The following is an 18,960-nucleotide window of genomic DNA, read 5'->3' as shown; positions in this document are numbered from 1 at the left end:
TGCAACGTCATCCAGAGAGCCCCGGGACACCGTCCGCCGTCTCATCAGGAGCACGCCCAGGCGTTGTCGGGGCTGCATACAGGCAACGTTTGGGCCGCACACACTAGTGAGTCACATTATGAGTTGCTGTGATGAAATTCACACAAGTTGGAACAGCCGGTGATTTCAATTGTTTACTTGGATTTTCGGTGCGAGTTTGAATCCAGCCCTGAATCGGTTGGTGATTTTGGTTTCCATCGACGGTTGTTACGTAATTTTCTTCTCAACGAATTACACAGTGTACAGTCAAGATTTTGGGTCTTGATGAAAAAAAATATATTCATGATCAATGTGTGATTTAAGTTTTCCCTTCATTCTTTAGAGCAGTGTACAGTGGGGCAAAAAAGTATTTAGTCAGCCATGTGCATGTTCTCCCACTTAAAAGATGAGAGGCCTATAATTTTAACCATAGGTACACTTGAGAAAATGAGAATAATTAAATCCAGATTTTTTATGAATTTATTGGTAAATTATGGTCGAAAATAAGTATTTGTTCAATAACAAAAGTTAATCTCAATACTTTGTTGTATACCCTTTGTTGGCAATGACAGAGGTCAAACGTTTTCTCTAAGTCTTCACAAGGTTTTCACACACTGTTGCTGGTATTTTGGCCCATTCCTCCATGCAGATCTCCTCTAGAGCAGTGATGTTTTGGGGCTGTCGCTGGGCAACACGGACTTTCAACTCCCTCCAAAGATTTTCTATGGGGTTGAGATCTGGTGACTGGCTAGGCCACTCCAGGACCTTGAAATGCTTCTTACGAAGCCGCTCCTTCGTTGCCTGGGCGGTGTGTTTGGGATCATTGTCATGCTGAAAGACCCAGCCACGTTTCATCTTCAATGCCCTTGCTGATGGAAGGTTTTCACTCAAAATATCACGATACATGGCCCCATTCATTCTTTCCTTTACACAGATCAGTCATCCTGGTCCCTTTGCAGAAAAACAGCCCCAAAGCATGAGTTTGGAGTGTGACTGTTTGAGGTTGTGGACAGGTGTCTTTTATACTGATAACAGGTTCAAACAGGTGCCATTAATACAGGTAACGAGGACAGAGGAGCCGCTTAAAGAAGTTACAGGTCTGTGAGAGCCAGAAATCCTGCTTGTTTGTAGGTGACCAAATACTTATTTTACAGAGAAATTTACCAATAAATTCATAAAAAATCCTACAAGGTGATTTTCTGGATTATTTTTTCTCATTTTGTCTCTTATAGTTGAAGTGTACCTATGATGAAAATTACAGGCCTCATCTTTTTAAGTGGGAGAACTTGCACAATTGGTGGCTGACTGTATGTTTTGTCTATTCTTCTGTATTGTAGCAAAATGGACAGAGAAAAATCTGTGTTTTTAATTGTCAAATGCACAAAATAAGTGTCATTTTCAGCAGTGAAATTCTTATGATGTGGCATGCAACATCTACGCAGTAGCATTAAATAAAATATCAAGAGAAAAATAAGAATAAATATTCTAACCGCAATTCCAAAGTATAGAAAAGGGGTATATGGACAATATGAAAGAAATATTAAATATTATATATATAAGTCTAATAGTGCCTGTGAACAGTACATTAAAATATGCTAATGTACACAAATGTGCAGTTTAGGTGTATTATAATTACATTTAAACAAACTAAGAACATTCCCTTAACATTCCCTTAACATTCCCTTAACATTGCCTTTGTCTATATGGGTCATTCTTAGTCTAGACTGCTTGTTTTTTTATAGCCTGATGAGGTCAACTCAGAGGTCAGTAAGATGGAATGGCCTTTGACCCTGTCCCTGTATTCTAACCCAAAGCGCCCAAAGGCGCTACATGGATAAACAAAGATGTTGGGTTTTCTTCTCAGACGAGAGATGTGCAGAACAAGAAAAAAATGAAGCTAGGTGTTGCTGGCTTTTTCAGAAGGGTGTGGAAGATCTTCACCTGCTCCTCTGGTATCTCCTCAAAAGACAACTGAGAAAGAAGATTATGATCTCAACCTCAACTGCACACCCAATTTCTCACACACACACACACACACACACACAATCATAAATATCTACACACGTACACACACAGTCTACAACAATCACAAGAAAATTAGATTCTTCTGCATTCTAGTGCATTGTGTACTTGTGAATTTCTACTGACATTATACAGAAATGTAGGGAAAGATATGAACTACTGTTCTAAAGTGCTTACAATAAAAGACAAACTAATAATAGTTTAAGTAAAAGCATTAAAGTTTTTCTTGCAGAAAACCACAGGTGGCACAAAAGTGGTGTCACAAAACTTGGGACATATTGGAGCCTTTCTAGGGGACCAGTCAGAATTTTTCATGAACTTGAGAGGTAAACCTGTGTCCTACTTGTATGCTTTGTTGACAAAAAAAATAATTGTAAACATACAAAACGGTGTTTATACAATTATATTCCCATTCCATACATCAGATTCTATTGAATCACGTCCCTGTGTATGACACTCTTCCTACTAACTCTATCCTAACAGTTTTGTTGACGCTAGAATTCATTAGCTACTTATCCTAGTGCATTAGACGTCATCCATCTGTTATGGTTCGACAAAAGTATATTTTCCGTGTAGACGACTAGAATGTTTAGCTAGCTAGGTTTTTTAAGTTTTACAAATATCAGCGTAACAACACCGCGTCGTCAGTCATAATTTAACAAACCGACCAGCTATAGCTAACCTTTTCTGGAACTCAATTATTGTCCTTTGGCCTTGGGTAGAAGCAGCAGACCGTCTGTACTCGTCTGTTTCCTGTGGCAAAGAAACGTAATCAGTGAGCTTAAAATAAAACTAGCTAGCTAATGTAATAATGTAAGCACACAGAAGCTACAAATGCAGGCTTCTATATGTGACAATAGTAGTTTGTTATGGATATGATCGTTCTGTTGTGATAGGGTACAAATGTCTTTCTCTCAAATACATTTTCCCAGACTGCGTTTTCACCTGACAGGAGACGGGCGTTAAGGGAACGTGAACAAAGAAGTCCACGAGCAACTATCCGCACCGACTCGATTTTGATGATTACTAGCGTTACTAAGCAATGATTTGTTGAGAGGCGTGGTCGACGCTCTGCCTCTGGGGCGGATTTGGCTGTAGCTAGGAGATCACTGTGACTGACAGGTGGATTCACCTGTTGCAGTCAGCGTTTGAGGTCGACACCAGAGTAAACGGGGTGACATTTTGATAATCATTTTGATCAAATCCATGTTCAATTCCAAGAAATTCACGTTTATTTTTTCCGTTACAAAACGTTTTTCTTTTTACGATTATTGTAGATACATTGAATGCGGTAGTGGGGCAAATGCCAGCTCGCCATACATTTGCCCACAGCTCTTGAAAAACGTTACAGGATGATCCCACGTCAGATGGCTTTAGACTTGAGATACTTGAAAAGTATTTCGTTATCAAACTACATAAGGTGAAGCACACACTGAGACATTGCCATTTTAAAGACGTGATTGTATATGACTGATACTACGGTACTGACAGATATGTAGCGACCTTGGTAAGGACACTGCCCGTCAAACGCTACAATCCTATCAGTTTGCTCAATGATCCCTAATAGTCTGGCTTGTAGTGTCATATTTACTTAGTAGCGCCCTCTGGTGGCTGAAAGTCACCATAACTCTGTTGTGTCTGCTCAGCACATATCCTACCTTAATTAATAAACACAAAATAGTTATTCAAGGCCACATATTGTGTAGTTCACTGTAAAAACCACCCGAACGGAAAAAAAAGAAATATTTAAAATGTTTTTTGGGATGATTTTTAAAACATACAAAAGTGTAATAAATTGTCCAAACAGTATGTTTTCCAGGTGAAATATATATACATTTCTTTGTCATATAGGCAGTAGAAAAGAGAGGATGCTGGGTACACTGAGGAAGACAATTTTGTTAAGCATATTATCTGAGGATAATGGCAATGAGCCTTTTCCTTTATCTACTGTGTGTGGAGAACACAGTGGAAGGGATTGTTTCTATGGGATTAAATTCCTTTGTTATTGTGGTCGATTCATCATCCTCCTCATGGTTTTAAAGTGTGCTTGGGGTCATTAACTTGCTAGATCGATTGCAGCCATATTTCAGCCTCCTAACAGAGGCAATCAGGTTTCTGTCAAAAATATCAGCACACACACACAAAGTTTTTAGTTTCCTAAAATTGTATGAGCAACAATTTAATGCCAAAAAAAAAACACTGAAACATGAAAGGTAGCGGATAGGTAATTTATTTAATCATTCATTATCACACATGAAATCATTTAAGCCTATGAGGAGTCTCACGTCTCCTTCAATCTCAGTGCATTTTATAGGTCCATATGACAGAGGGTCCAAACCACCAAGCCAACGTGTGCAAAACAGTCTGGGGGTTTGGGCTACTGCACTCTCCACTGCCCCACGGTAGCTCACACACACATACACACTCAAACACACTCATACGAGCGCTTAGACCTTCTTCAACAGGAAACAATGCAACAAATACACAAAAATATAATTTACACATATACGATTTCTACTATTGCGCCATTCGGAGTTCACGGGCAGGTGGGAAACAGGAAGTTCAGACGGCGGAGAGGGGCGATGTTATGCTCTTGGGACTGGAAGACACACGCAGGAAGAGATTGCTTAAGGCACCACGACATGGAGTGTAGCTTATCGATGCAGAGTTGAAGAATCACATATTCCATGCTTAAAACAACTCTTCTCTCAGAATTCTGCCTATCAAATGGGACGGGATCCTCCGTGGAGAAACACAGGCTGCAATGGTTTGGACGACAGACTCAACTTTTTTTTTTAGAACTGTAGCTTTTGTAAAGGGACAGAAATGATCGAGGGCACTCACTCAATATTCAATGGTTAAGGTGAATTTGGCCCAAAAAATAGCAAATGCTCAAACCAGTTACAGATATGGTTAACCAGGACAACAAGTAAAACATTTGCTACATGAGAAACTCATTTGGTTAAACGCCCAATTACAAAATGTCTGTACTGCACACAGTTAAAGTTTAACACTTTGCAGTAGATGAAGAAAGGCCTTGTTCATGCATATAACACTGTTTCATTGCATCTTCAAAATTACTCAAGCATTGAAGGAAGGCAGTGACCTTTGGGAAGGAGAAAACAATGATTGTTTCATCAAAGCGCTCACATGAATAAATGCATTAAAATTGGGTTTGCCTGAAAAAAAGTGAATGTCTCATGCCAAACTAGGCTCGTACATCATCCAAATACAGAGATCTCTGTGCAAAACGAAAGAAAGTAATGTCATCCTTTAACTACTAAAATGAATACAGGAACACTGTCCCTAATAAAAACATTGATTTATAGTGACGTTGAGCCTAAATATAAACATTCACTGCAGTGACAGGTTGTGTGTTTCTAATAAGACCACGGTCATAACCATTAGACACCAAATAGAAGATCATTCACTGAAACAACAATGTACTGAGTGTACTTGTCTAATAAGAAACATTTTGTTTTCTGTTGCAATGTTATAAAACACTGTCACATGCTCAAATCTAATGATCATGACCCAAGCCTTGAAAACAATCAGTTATCCAGTTCTCACCTTTCAACAACAATGCTCTTTGACTCTGAAATAGGCATTTTTATTGTAGGTCTTATGTATAGCATCGCAGTAAAACAAACCACACCAGCCAGATTTTTGAACCCTTTAAACAAAATCCAAAAGAAGAGCGGGATCTTATGCCATATAATATTTAAGGCGGTGTAAATAGAATACCTTTGACCTGTACAAGAAGAGGCATATCCTCATTCTGAGTGGAATATACAAAAAAGTGATCATCAGTACAAAAGCCTGTTTTTGCTCTACAGTGTGTCTGAAAGATGAAACAAACAGCCTGCCATCACATCGTCTTCCTCCTATGAATCCTTATGTGTGTATGTGGAGGTCGTGCTTGGCTTCGACCTCTTTGGAAACCACCCAACACCCTGAACACACACACACACACACACACACACACACACACACACACACACACAAACCCCAAAAGAGAGCGCTCGTCTCGTGGCTTCAGCCGGTGTGGATGACAAACCTTGCAGACCGTCGCACTAAGACTTCAGAGCGGGTGTTTTCCACAGTGGTTTATGATACATCCAGCCTTCACCCTGGCACACAGAAGACAACAGAAAACATTAGACGCTGCGCGATACCCTGCTTTTCAACTGCCAGTATCCTTGACATTTATTCATTTTTAAACAGTAGCCAGATAGACGAGAAGACAACACTACTAAACATTCTGTCGAAAATGTGCGATAGCTTCGACTGTCTGGAGGTGCGCCCGTCCAATGCTCCCCTAGGTCTCGCTGAAGCAAGCACAACAAATATGAGGAAGTTGGTCTGAAGATGCTCCTGTTCCTCGTACCTCACTCTTAAAGTATCTGGTCCTCCACGGGGTCTCTGTCTCGGCACGGTGTCTCTCCTCAGTCCTCTGTCTCTCCTCCAGGATCCTCTTGTGTTCCGTGGCCTTCTCGATGTCCTTCTGGCGCAGGGACTCGGTCACGTGCTGCCACAGGCGTCTGAAACCCAGTCATTTAATTGGTTCAATTTTATGGACTCTGACAGGACACAGTTATTCACGGAGACATTCAGGTTTTTATATTGTATATTTCTGTCAGCACCTTGATTCTGTCGGTCCTTGCTTGTCGTTCGGGCGGACCCGCTTCTTGGTGACGGGCAGTTCGGTGACGTCCACCACACGCGTGTCGCCGTTCTGGTAGCTGAACTCCAGCGCACCGTTCCACTCACCCTGCACTCGGCACACCACGGCGTTGGTGGCGTTGTTCTTCACCTCGGCCGTCACTCTACGCGAGGAGAGACGTGAGACGAGGAGGACACCGGGTCAACGACGACAACCAGTCACGGCCACTCACAAACATAGGACGAAACCGTCCGAGGGCACCTAGTTCAATCTGAAGGGTTCCGGTACAGCTATCCCATTAAATAAACGGACAGTGACGCAAACAACCACAGCTAAAGGCCACTCACTTATGTAGCTTTCCTCCATAAAAAGGCTTGGTCTGGAAGGTGATGACGGCAGAGTAGCCCGACTTAGTGCAGTTGACGTTGACCTTCCCCCCCAGCTCCACCCAGGGCACGGTGAGGATGGAGCGGGCGTAGGCGCACGGTAGGGTGAAGGTGTACTCTTCATCATGCTCCAGCAGGTACAGACACCCTAACACACACACACACACACACACACACTTTATGGTAGTTATACTGAAGGCCATTTACAGTTAGCCAGAACAGATGCCATGGTTTCCTTTCGGATAAGGTGCGATTGGGTCCTGCCTGGACTCTACGAGGACAGAACACCCGGGAGAGCATTACCTTCCCCGGCCATGGACACTCCGATGGACATGCCCATGAACTTGCTCTTGGTCCAAACGTGTGTGTTGACACACATCCGCCTCTCGGGACACTCGGCGTAGAAGCCTGACACGGGCGGGTGGTGCGACACCTGCTCGGCCACGAAGCGCAGCCGGTAGTCGCCGTCCGCCTCCTCGGCATGGGGGCTTCCCTGAGGAGGGGAGGGGTGCGAGGGGGCATCCCTGGCGTGTTCCCTGGACCCAGACCTGGGCACCCTCCAGGAGCAGTGGAACGTCTCGCCGATGATTGGGTTGTAGGGCTTTTTGGCGATGGCACCTTTGCGGCCCTCGTGGAACGAGGTGAGGTAATACTCCACGAAGCGCACCATGCGCTCCTCCGGCCCCGCGCCGTCCGTAATGGACACGAAGAGGTCCGGGTGGGACATGAAGTCGGCATACATCTCCAGTAAGGATCGCTTCTCCAGGATGAAGGTGGGCAGCACCACCTGGGAGACGGAGGCCAAACTGTGGGTTACCTTCACCGAAGCGAGTCGGTTTAATACTGGTGAATATCGTGGTATGATCGATAAGTAAAGCAACCCTTTAATTGCAGTTTCCTGGGTTATTAATAATATTTCTCATTCATGAGTTGACCTAACTGACATAGTACATCTAGCACAGCCTCAGTGTCTACTCTGGCAGACAACAGCCGACTACAGGAGAGTGAATGCCTGCATGGTGGGTGTGGTCGCTCACACTGACAGTTCTGGGAACATAAATGACTTCCCAGCAGGGGTTAGACGAAGATGGACAAGGAGTTGTGGAGGCGGAATGGGACAGTACAGCCATGCCTCGACAACTACAATACAACCTATTCTGTTCCCGTCTTCACCTGAACATATTCCACCTCGACGCCTGTCTTGTAAATCGATTGGCCGCTAGCCAATCGGTTCGCCTCAAGGAAGCACACGGAGGCAGACAAAAAACAACTGGCAAATCCCTACCTCTGGTTACAAACCCAGCGGCCGAGTGTAACCTCCCGTCTCAGCGTAATAAGCCGCCCCAGAGGAGAGAGCCACACCCCCCTGTGGGGTCCAGGGCGGGGCTACGGCCGCGGAACCCAACCTACCCGCGTGAGGTCCATGCCCAGCTTGAGCTGTGACAGAAGGTGTAGGATGACACTGCGCTCTTCCTCCACCGCCCCCAGCTCCTCCTCTGTGTCGGTAAACGCGTCCTCCACCTCCTCCTCAGCGTCAATCTCCTCCTCCTCTTCCTCCTGTCAGAGTGGACGACAGTGTTTACTTTGACGACGACAACAACAGTGGGTGTGGCTTGAAACGTAAAAAACAAACAACAACCAACTGTTGAAACTATCGCCTTAAATTAATTAACTTGACGATCTCTTAGTCCGAACATGGGCGTATCGTTAGAAATAAATGTGTAATTTATTTAAATATCAAATGACATGGGGGGGGGGGGGTTAAGTCAAATTGTCCTGCTACAAAATGAAGAGACATGTCTATTTCATTTTTCAATACTTCAAGGTAACTAAGCTGAATTCAAAACCAGACGTGTCTGTAATCAGACTTCTAAGTGTTGATCTGGGATCAGACTGGCCTTTTAAACCGCAACCAATACAAGCATATCCACCTTCCTAGATCTGTCCAAGTCATCGGCTTGAACAGCACTTTTGGATTTAACCATGCTCGGTGTCCTTACCCCAGAGAAGCTGTTGGTCTCCGTGGCACTGAGTTCCAGGAGGCTGCTCTCCGAGGGTCCTCCTTCCCGGCCGGTGCTAAAGCCACCCCGGGGCCCCCCGTTCTTCAGGAGGTCTGGCAGCTTGGGCTCCAGCCACTCTATGGTGGGCCCTGCAACACGCGACACAGCCGTCAGCTCTGAGCCACTCATGCTAGGCTACACAATGAGCCCCCCGGAGAACGGCGAACCCGAGTGAAGAAAAAAAAAACGGACGTCGTGGCCAGCCGCTTTAGGAGAAAACCTCCAGGTCAGCTGGCTTAGTCCCTGGACAGTTCCCAGGGGCCGTGGGACGGAGACGAGAACTTGGGCCCTGCCGATGGGAAACGGCTGATTGGACGGTAAGGTGCAGGGGCGAGACTCGACCAAATTAGCATGGGCCGGATCATCCTTGACAACTTTTTCTGATTGGTTTGTCCTTGGGCTCAGTCCTGTTCGTGGGCCTAATGAAATATGCATACGAAGTAACTAGATATCTTACCACAAACTTTCCCCTGTTCCACATCCACTATCTGGCTCTTTTAAACGAGGGACAAGGCATGGCCAGCCATAGATTTTTATATTTCTGGGCTTACAGTGTAACCCTTGTGTCAGTATGGTCCTCTGGGATCTGAATGGAAAAGCGCTTGGCAAATATGGGGAGATATTATTACTCAGATAAGCTCTAGTTACTAACCCAGACTGCCGGTAAGAAGTAGCATGGCTTTCTCATTAATTATAGAGAATAATTCCACAGTCGAGGCAGGCTCTGTGAGAGCATCTGAACTGGGCAATTTAATGATTTGTGAAGTAAGCTTACATGAGCACTTGACTGATTTCTAGTACAACACCCGGCTACATATTACTTATTTGCTTCTCTTGGAGGGGGAAAAAAGGGCTGCATTAATGTAAACTCTCTTCGATTATAAACAACTGTCAGCCGCACCGCTAATCTGAGATCCTGGCGATCAAGATCTACCAATGGCGATAAAACCCACGAGTGCTCGACCACGGTTTACCTTATTTTCACTGGCATTCATCCACGAATGAACAGTCACTACCAGCGCCAGTCGTGAACACCCAGCCCCCCCCCCCACACACACACCCCCCGCCCTCCTCCAGCTCCAGGAGCCGGAGGTCAGCCTCACCTCCCAGGGAGCTCCTCTGACGGGCCACCTGCTGAAGCTGCAGGATGTGAAGACAGTCATTGAGGCAGTTCATGGTTGCCATGGAGGTGGCCTTGAGCATCAGCAGGTCCTGGTCAAGCGGGGAGAGGGAATCCACGGCCGGGGGCAGGCCCTCGATGGTCTGGATCAGGTCCCGGTGCTGGTCCTGGGCCTTGGTCATCATCTGGATCAAGGAAAAGAGAAGTGTAACGCTGAATTCAAAGAGGAACACAGCGGGCAAATTTTAACAAGGCAAGAACATCACTGCCCTGGGGGGAAAAACAAAAAAACACTTCAAACCTAGTCCTTTAAGAACAGCCTTGAAGTTGAGAATTTACCCTCCAAGGCATTTTTTATTTTTTTTAAATGAGACAGCGGAGATATTATTTTGTCTACGAGGGGATAATTATGTGGTGCTTTGTGGCGAAAACATGAAGCTGAAGGGGGGGGGGGGATCCCTGTCAAATAAGGAAAAGCCTCAGGCTTCAGAAAAGCCCAGTTCTGCCTGGGTTTCATTTCCCCATTCTACCTCTCGGGCGTCCAGCAGATGATCGGGCAGCAGGGACCTCCTGGAGGAGTACAGCGAGGAGCCTTTGTTAAGCTGATTCAGGCTGAAGAAGGACGCAGCGTTCTGGTTCTGGCTGGGCCGGCGCTGAGACAGCGGAGAACTGGCGCTTCCCTGCGAGGCCATGGAGTAGCTGCGGGACTTTGTTGGCGGGTTAGTCTAGACACAAACAACACGCAGAATATCTGTGGGGTCAAACCCTGTCAGAAAACCTGGGGGAAAGTGTATGTTGATCATTGCAGCCTGTATACGTAGGTGACATTGGCCCTAGACTACAGTTTCCCAAACTACTGGCTGCCTGCTATGTACAGATGTTCAATAGCGACGTTTATGTAATATTCACTCTCTAAACTATCCAGTGATTCTTTGTTGGAAAGTTGGAAATAACTTGAGTGAACTGTGTAGAATCATTGCAGCCAGTAAATAAGAGGGATTTCACCTACATAGTCTTGGTTAGATAGTATATAAAGGGTACTTCAGAATTATTGGCACTCTAGGTCATATCCATATATTTAATCAGCTTGTCTAGTTGGATGAGCTCAAATATCTGGCACAAAGTCAACCCTCTTCTCCCTGATATCCCCATTCCCATGGGAAAACACGGCAGCATCACGTTATGGAGATCCATCAGATTTTCGTCTGATTAATGGAGACAAATTTGGATGGAAAGTCTGCGTCAACCTTGATCTAAGAGACCTTGGACTGCGAAGGAGGTTCACCTTTCAGCAAGACACTGATACTAAAACACACAGCCATGGGGTCCACTGGAGGCCTTAAAAAGAACAACTGGAGTGCGGATATATTAGCCAACCTACAGACCAGACCTATTGAAAACGTGGCAAAACTTGAAACTTGCTGTTAACCAACAATACCTATAAAATGTAAGATAGCTTGAACCAGATGTGCAAAATCTAGCCGACTAATGGCTGTTAACGCTGCCTGTCAGTGGCTGTAAATACTCATCCAATCAACATATTTCATTTGTTTTATGTCCAATGGCCTTATTTCACGATGAAACATGTGTGGTGCACATTCAAGGCATTTGTGTAGGTGGCTTTAATCATATGGAGAGGGATTTAATCAAATCTCTTACTAAATTCATTAAACTCAAGATTGCAACAAAACATGGCAAAAGGTCACGGGTAGGGAACTGATATGTAATCCACCATTCGTTACAGATGGGCCCCCCATGTAAAGGCCATCTGTACAGAAGTGGACGGTTATGGTCACACCACAGACTGTCTGAGACTAGTGTTTTCACATTCTATCCTGTCATCAGCATTTAAGTTTCCAAGACTACAAAGTCTTGTATACATCTGTTAGAAAGCAAAGCCCACTGAAAAATGCTGACTGTGATTTCCGTCAGGAAAAGGAGAATTACGAAACACACGTGTCATATCCCCAGTTGTTTTCTTTGCTATAACACAGCCATGGGCAGAGTCACTCAGGGCGGTATATCTTTGACCTACTACTCAGTGGTGAACCAAAACATTAATGTTTGGCACGAGCAATGGCTATATTTGGGGTGCTACAGTAACTACACTCAAAGTGTGACATCTAAAGTTTAGAGGTCATATTGTTCACACACACACACACACACACACACACACACACACACACACACACACACACACACACACACACACACAACACAGATGAGGGTGTAGCAAAACCCTTTTGTTTGGCACCCAATGTCTACAAACGCCCAGAATAGCATTAAGGAAATAACTAAACAAAACAATCAAGCTGTTAATCCACATTTGGAGTGTTCAGTACCTATGGTCACTATGAACCTGGGACAGCAGCTTTAAAATAACCTGTGTGTGTGTGTGTGTGTGTGTGTGTGTGCATCTGCTGCTGCATGACTAGTTTCTAAATGAACAAAAAACAAAATATCTATCCTTGCATTACCATTGACATCCAACACAAACACCACCACTGTTTCTAGTTTACACAAAGATTCAACACATCTGCATTTCTGTAATGAAGCTCATGTTACTGGCAACCCGGGAAACACGATCGATGAGACTACAAAACAATCACAACTGTCTGGACCATAAGGAAACACTGCTGTGTCTGTGTGTGTGTGTGTATTAGTGTCCGACTGACTGTGTACCGCACACAATGAATTGAACTCATACAGTGCTTGTGTCTACCCCCGAAGCACAGCACATTGTAAACGGGATGCTCACCACCGATGCAGATCACCAACTGGGGGAAAAAACATGCATTTAAATGCATGCATAGTGAGTGGGCGCGCAGGGAAAGCGTGCTTAGGACCATGAGCCCTTACCTTCCCCATGGCCTCGGTGTGGTGCTGCGTGCAGATCTGCAGCCGGCTCACCCAGTGCTGCCTCTCCTTGGCGTCTGCCGCTGGGAAACACAACGACACCACGGACGTCCTACTCATTAGTGCACGCTGCTGCCAAGGAAAACCAAAAGTTCCTGCCGGGTGTGTTGGTTTTCCTCCGTTTGGTACCGGAGCAGAATGAGCTCATTGAAACCGGAGTCGAGTGAATCTGTTTCGCGTCGATTGATTACAATCGACTTATTCTCTGTTTTAGGGTGAATGCAGTTAGATACACAATTACGTTTTACATTCGGCCCTTAAATCTTGATACAGTTGTCTGTCTACATGCAACTATATCTTGCCTGTCTAATAACAGAATGATTAAAATATTCAGTGTGGAAAAAAACAAAAAACATAACGTTATGTATACTGCACATGTCAAGAAGCAGACAAATGGCATTCAACGTGTTTGCGTTGCTTTTAGAATGACAGGCGGCAAGCAGTGCATTTTACCTCTCAGCTTGTATTGTTCCCCACTGATTGCATTGACCGTGAAAGTGTGCGAGTCTTCATCACTTGGGGATATGACCGCTCCTGCCAAATGGAGGGTCCCCCGAGGTTTCTGGGGCCTGGACTGCTCATTGACAAAGTACTCCAACAAACCCGCCTCATTGTTGAGAACAAAGAACCTACATTGAGGGGAACACAATCAGTCAAACCATTACAGTAAACTCAAGGTGTTGACAAAGACGTTTGTCGACTCCGTAGTATGTTGTTAATGTAATACTTGGATTAAATCACTTGCTGTATACACATAGCAGCCTTCAAATCAATTGTATTCAACCAGGGCGGCTCACGTGCCTATATTGCCATCCGGTTACCAGGTTGGTGTACTTCATCAGGTAACCGTCAATATTTTCCATGTGATCACTAAACAGAACAGAGATTGGAAAAATAATATTAATAAATTTGCGAATAATCTGACTAGTGAAGCTGCACTATTACATTATTGGGGTTAGCAAAGTTAATCTTAAATGGGAAGTACAGTATTTGGTTTGACTCAGGCTATTTCATCAGTTAGCGAATGCAGTAACTAACTAACCAAAGCTGGCCTGGCAGCTGACATGACCAACATGGACTACCAATAAACCTTGGTAGCACGTTTGCTAAGCTAGATATGGAAAAGCGCCAGCGAAACTAAACTGACCAGCTAGCAATCAAACGATAGCCAGTCAGCATACCTGTACTGCCAACATTTCGAACTTCCCCTCGCAGAACTACCAGGCGTTGCTCTCTGGGGAAAGACATCCAGCTTTCCTTCACTGTCCGATATTCTTATTGCAGTGGCGGTTTCTCCTTGCATAGACATAGCTTTCATTAGCTAACAAGCTACAAACCTAGCCAGAAAGGTTAGCTAGCAAACTAGCTTGACTGAGTGGTAGCTACTACTGTACTCAGCAATCTTTGATTTGCTAGGTAACGTGTTCACTTGAAAGCCTGGTTAACTCGGTGGCTTAACAAGACACATATCGTGGTTTCCCCTAAACTTTAGCTATCTAATTAAATAATCCATCAGAAAATAATTTTATGTAACGGTGGCGTGCTAGCTGTGATGTTAGCTCAGTGTTTACATGATCCAAATCGCTGCTTGCTAACAGGCTTCATGATGACGTTACATGGTGCTTGAATCATGTGATTCTACTCCATGAACCCACTTCCGCGTTGCAAAAAACAAATGTACATAAATGTTCGGCGAATGGTTTTGCGGTTTTAGAAATAATAAACATCCTGAAGTATCTTCAAATGTGTCCTGGCACGTACCCCATCGAGCTGCTGGTATATGTTCCTGTTCTATTGCATTAGAAACGGTTTCAAACTCTGCAAGAGAAAATTATAGGACGTTCGTTACCGAGGCATTCATGTTTGCCTATACTTGTCATTACAGGTTTGTGATGGAGGCACATGTCAAGGTAACCTGTTGTAAATAACTCCAAGAACATTTTCCTTCTTGTATCAACAGGTGAAAGGGTGGCGCACAAAACAAAGAATGTGCAGCCCACATTAGGGCGTATGAGGAAGTTATGGACATGGTTATAAACACGGCATTTCACTGATCTGTCGAACACGGCTTATTACGAAGGAATATTCAGCAATCTATCTTCAAAATGCCTGCAAAGAAAGTGTGCATCGTCGGATCTGGAAACTGGTATACTTTTAAGGGATTCATATTATACGTTTAAAAATTGTTTCGTTAATCAACACCAACAGTAGTTTTGTATAATCACATTAATCAAAGCTTAATAGCAGGCACACCAATAGTAATGTTGGATACGTCCATGCAGTTTGAAGTTGGATGATTAAATAGTATTGAACACCTGTAATCATCCGGTGCAAATTTTGCCCCAATATATTGAACATCTAAAGTGGCACTCGTCCTTATCTAATCCCTTTCATCTCGTAGGGGATCTGCGATAGCCAAGATTGTTGGTGCAAATGCAAAGGGGTCCAACAGGTTTAACCCCCTCGTCAACATGTGGGTGTTCGAAGAGATTATCGATGGGAGGAAATTAACAGAAATCATCAATACAGAGCATGAAAATGTCAAATACCTACCAGGTCACAAAATCCCCAAAAATGTGGTAAGTGTAGTGAAGTATTTTGAAAAGGCCTGATACATCAAGATTAGAAATTGGTTAGTTGGGCAATACACGTCAACTCCTGGCATGCTTTGGTAATATGTAACAGGATCTTACACACACAGAAGAGTGAAGTTTGTCCTATTTACAACTTCCAACTCATCTGGTGTGTTATATAATTACGCTGTAGGCAGAAAAGGGTGTGGAATATAGACTGTATTAGGGCTAAAGTTCTGTTCTTTGGCTCAAGACTACCTTAAATCAGCCTTATTTTCCTATTTCTGTGCTTGTAGTTGGTCCCCCAAACCATTATTAATTAAATATTATGTACAACTAGGAATTTAACAGCTCTAAATTTTTCCGGAGTCACTTATCCAGAGTGACATAGAGTGGGAAGTGCATACATGTTCACATTTCATTTCAATTTACCAGGTTGCTGTACCGGAAATCACAGAAGCTGTGAAAGGGGCCAGCATCCTGATTTTTGTCATTCCACATCAGTTCATCGGGAGGCTTTGTGACCAGATGAAACCTCACATTACACAGGGGGTTATTGGGATATCCCTCATAAAAGTATGTTCCTTTTGTCACCAAAACCTCACAGTGGTCTTCAAAAATGTTTATAGGTATAATACAACTGCAGCAAGTCTGACTTGGCTCTGACTTCTTATCATTCAGGGACATCCCATTGGTCTGAAACTTTCATAAAACGTTAAAAATGCTATGTTCAGTTTAACTTCTTTTGTAAATGCAGGTCACTAGGCTTTACAGTATATGTGACAACATCATGATGATGATTAAAGCCAAAAATATCTCTTGTTCATTGGTCCTTAATCAGGGTATTGATGAAGGCCCAGATGGCTTGAAGCTCATCTCTGACATCATCCGAGAAAAACTAGAAATCGACGTCAGTGTCCTGATGGGTGCTAACATTGCCAGTGAGGTTGCTGATGAGAAGTTCTGCGAGACCACCATTGGTTAGGCATTGTATATGACTGATGATATACAAAAAATATTTCTAAAATGTTCTGTGTCAGGTGTTGCGGCTTCCACTGATGCAGTTTTCTATCCATCTATTCTGACTTACTGTCACTCCCGCAACAGGGGCTAAGAATGAAGCAAATGGACACATCTTCAAAGAGCTGCTGCAGACTCCTAACTTCCGGATCACCGTGGTGCAGGAGAGTGACACTGTAGAACTTTGTGGGGCTCTCAAGGTGCGCTACCGACGAGCTGAAGGAGAAGCACCCCTGCCACATTCAGCCACATTCCTCTCTGCCACATTCCTCTCTGTCACATACAGCCACATTCCTCTCTGCCACATCCCTCTCTGTCACATACAGCCACATTCTTCTGTCACATTCCTCTCTGTCACATACTGACACATTCATCTCTGCCACATACAGTCACCTACTTTGTCACATTCCTCTCTGCCACATACCGCCACATTCCTCTCTGCCACATACTGCCTCTGCCAAATTTCTCTCTTTCTTTTTCTGGTTTCTTTCCAACTCTCCTCTCCCCAGAACATTGTTGCGGTTGGTGCTGGGTTCTGTGACGGTCTGGGTTTTGGGGACAACACCAAGGCTGCGGTGATCCGACTGGGTCTGATGGAGATGATCGCCTTCTCCAAGATGTTCTGTAACGGTCATGTGACCTCTGTGACGTTCCTGGAGAGTTGCGGGGTCGCCGACCTGATCACCACCTGCTACGGGGGACGGAATCGCAAGGTGGCAGAGGCCTTTGTCAAAACATCCAAGGTGAGATGTCTAAATGACTGGGGCTAATAGGGCGTTTCCTTCAGCTTGTTCAGTCATGGCTACACCAAACCCGTGGTGCTGTATGTTGGATTGATCACACAAGTCACTATGCTGAATACCTTTCCAGACTATCGAAGAACTTGAGGCTGAAATGCTCAACGGCCAGAAGCTGCAGGGCCCTCAAACCTCAGCTGAGGTGTACAAACTCCTGAAGAAAAAAGATTTGACCAGCAAGTGAGTGCATCTCCTCCAGCCTCAAACGAGAAAGATATTATCTGTAAGACTGAAGAAGCACCGACTTTTAGCCTCCAGCTCTCTTCGGTCGGGGAAATTGGCCCGGCGTTTCTGTTTACTTCATGCAACACAGAGCGTTCCTATAATACATGCAATGATCCAGGAAATGTGTATCCAGTATTTTGCAGTATATACACTGACTTTGTATTCATCATGTTAGTAGTAGCAATTAATAACTTGAAACATCAACGCCTGTGAGTACTACTGATGGGACTACCTCTTGCTGCAGTGAGATTTAGTGCTGTTTTTGTCTCTGTATTTTAGGTTTCCATTGTTTGCCTCCGTGTATCAGATCTGCTTTGAGGGCAAAGCAGTGCAGGACTTCATCAACTGTCTTCAGGACCACCCTGAGCACTTGTGAACACAGGAACCTGAATCCAGAACCTGCTGCTTGGTGCTGGTTGAAGTTGCACTTTAGAAACTGTCTTTGGGTCTGTTTACCCCTTAATGGTTAAGGTTTGGAATGGGAAAGTGGCAGCTGATCCTAGATGTGTGCATAGAGGAAACTTCATCCTGGAACCACTTCATTCCAGCAGAGGGCATCAGTGTTGCATATAGTCAAAATCAGTTTTATAAACGCAACAAAGGGAACCGTAATCACTAAATATTCCTTAACATTTCTACAGGACCACTACACAGTGTTTGATTGCATATATGTGTTTTTTTTGATTTGGTGTATGTTCATCAGCTTAAGCGCACATTAACACTTTTTATTAAACTGAGAAAAAGTATACATTTTACAATGTTGGATTAATTTTGTATACATTAGAGATGTCTTAATTTTGCCTCCCTGGGACACGTCCACTCTAACTGTAAAGAAGCTGTGACTTAATGTCACTTGCAATATTAACTTAGAAACCATTTCAGATGATAACAATAAAACAATTAGCGGTGATGTTGTTAAGATGAAGAGATAAAAACACGTGAACTTGATTTGTGTCCTATTTCTCCATTCCCAGGATGTTACGTAAGAACATATTTAATTCATATTTAGATGTTTCCCTGATGAAAGGAAAATGGCGTCTGTTTAATCTTTTCATCTCTTTTACATTTCATTTTAATTATTACTTTTGTCTAGTCATTCCCTTCACATCATGGCCTAAATATCGGCCGATCCATTCCCTGGAACTCATCCATGACAATCT

General features: G+C 44.0%; 2 protein-coding genes and 1 long non-coding RNA gene across 5 annotated transcripts; 1 reads left to right on the top strand and 2 right to left on the bottom strand.

Annotated features, from left to right (window-relative positions):
- Positions 1-1,705: 1,705 nt before the first annotated feature.
- Positions 1,706-3,067, bottom strand: LOC105022085. The gene is made up of 3 exons (XR_828877.3): positions 2,986-3,067; positions 2,723-2,793; positions 1,706-1,989 (listed from the first exon to the last, which is right to left on the bottom strand). It is a non-coding gene; the product is annotated as an uncharacterized LOC105022085 (long non-coding RNA).
- A 1,187-nt stretch (positions 3,068-4,254) lies between these two features.
- LOC105022083 (oxysterol-binding protein-related protein 11) lies at positions 4,255-15,032 on the bottom strand. Of its 3 annotated transcripts, XM_020042430.3 has the most exons (14): positions 14,367-14,770; positions 13,987-14,055; positions 13,639-13,814; positions 13,129-13,208; positions 10,800-10,994; positions 10,253-10,454; positions 9,090-9,238; positions 8,500-8,646; positions 7,393-7,876; positions 7,051-7,237; positions 6,684-6,866; positions 6,428-6,581; positions 6,098-6,170; positions 4,255-5,146 (listed from the first exon to the last, which is right to left on the bottom strand). In XM_020042430.3, the coding sequence occupies exons 1-13, from the start codon at positions 14,501-14,503 to the stop codon at positions 6,114-6,116; spliced, it is 2,220 nt and encodes a 739-aa protein (XP_019897989.1). In that variant the 5' UTR covers positions 14,504-14,770; the 3' UTR covers positions 4,255-5,146; positions 6,098-6,113. The 3 variants fall into 3 exon arrangements, with proteins under 3 accessions (XP_019897989.1, XP_019897990.1, XP_019897988.1); XM_020042431.3 differs by lacking the exon at positions 14,367-14,770 and adding an exon at positions 14,947-15,032 and having other exon boundaries at positions 4,255-6,170; XM_020042429.3 differs by having other exon boundaries at positions 4,255-6,170; positions 14,367-14,769.
- On the top strand, positions 14,846-18,748 carry gpd1c (glycerol-3-phosphate dehydrogenase 1c). The gene is made up of 9 exons (XM_010890218.4): positions 14,846-14,961; positions 15,146-15,331; positions 15,587-15,764; positions 16,194-16,334; positions 16,600-16,738; positions 16,866-16,978; positions 17,288-17,521; positions 17,649-17,755; positions 18,080-18,748. Exons 2-9 carry the CDS (start codon positions 15,291-15,293, stop codon positions 18,174-18,176), a joined length of 1,050 nt encoding a protein of 349 aa, XP_010888520.1. The 5' UTR covers positions 14,846-14,961; positions 15,146-15,290; the 3' UTR covers positions 18,177-18,748.
- Positions 18,749-18,960: the final 212 nt, after the last annotated feature.

Source organism: Esox lucius, chromosome 22 (assembly GCF_011004845.1).
Source record: "Esox lucius isolate fEsoLuc1 chromosome 22, fEsoLuc1.pri, whole genome shotgun sequence".
Taxonomy (NCBI): domain Eukaryota; kingdom Metazoa; phylum Chordata; class Actinopteri; order Esociformes; family Esocidae; genus Esox; species Esox lucius.
This window is presented reverse-complemented; position numbering and strand designations above follow the sequence as displayed.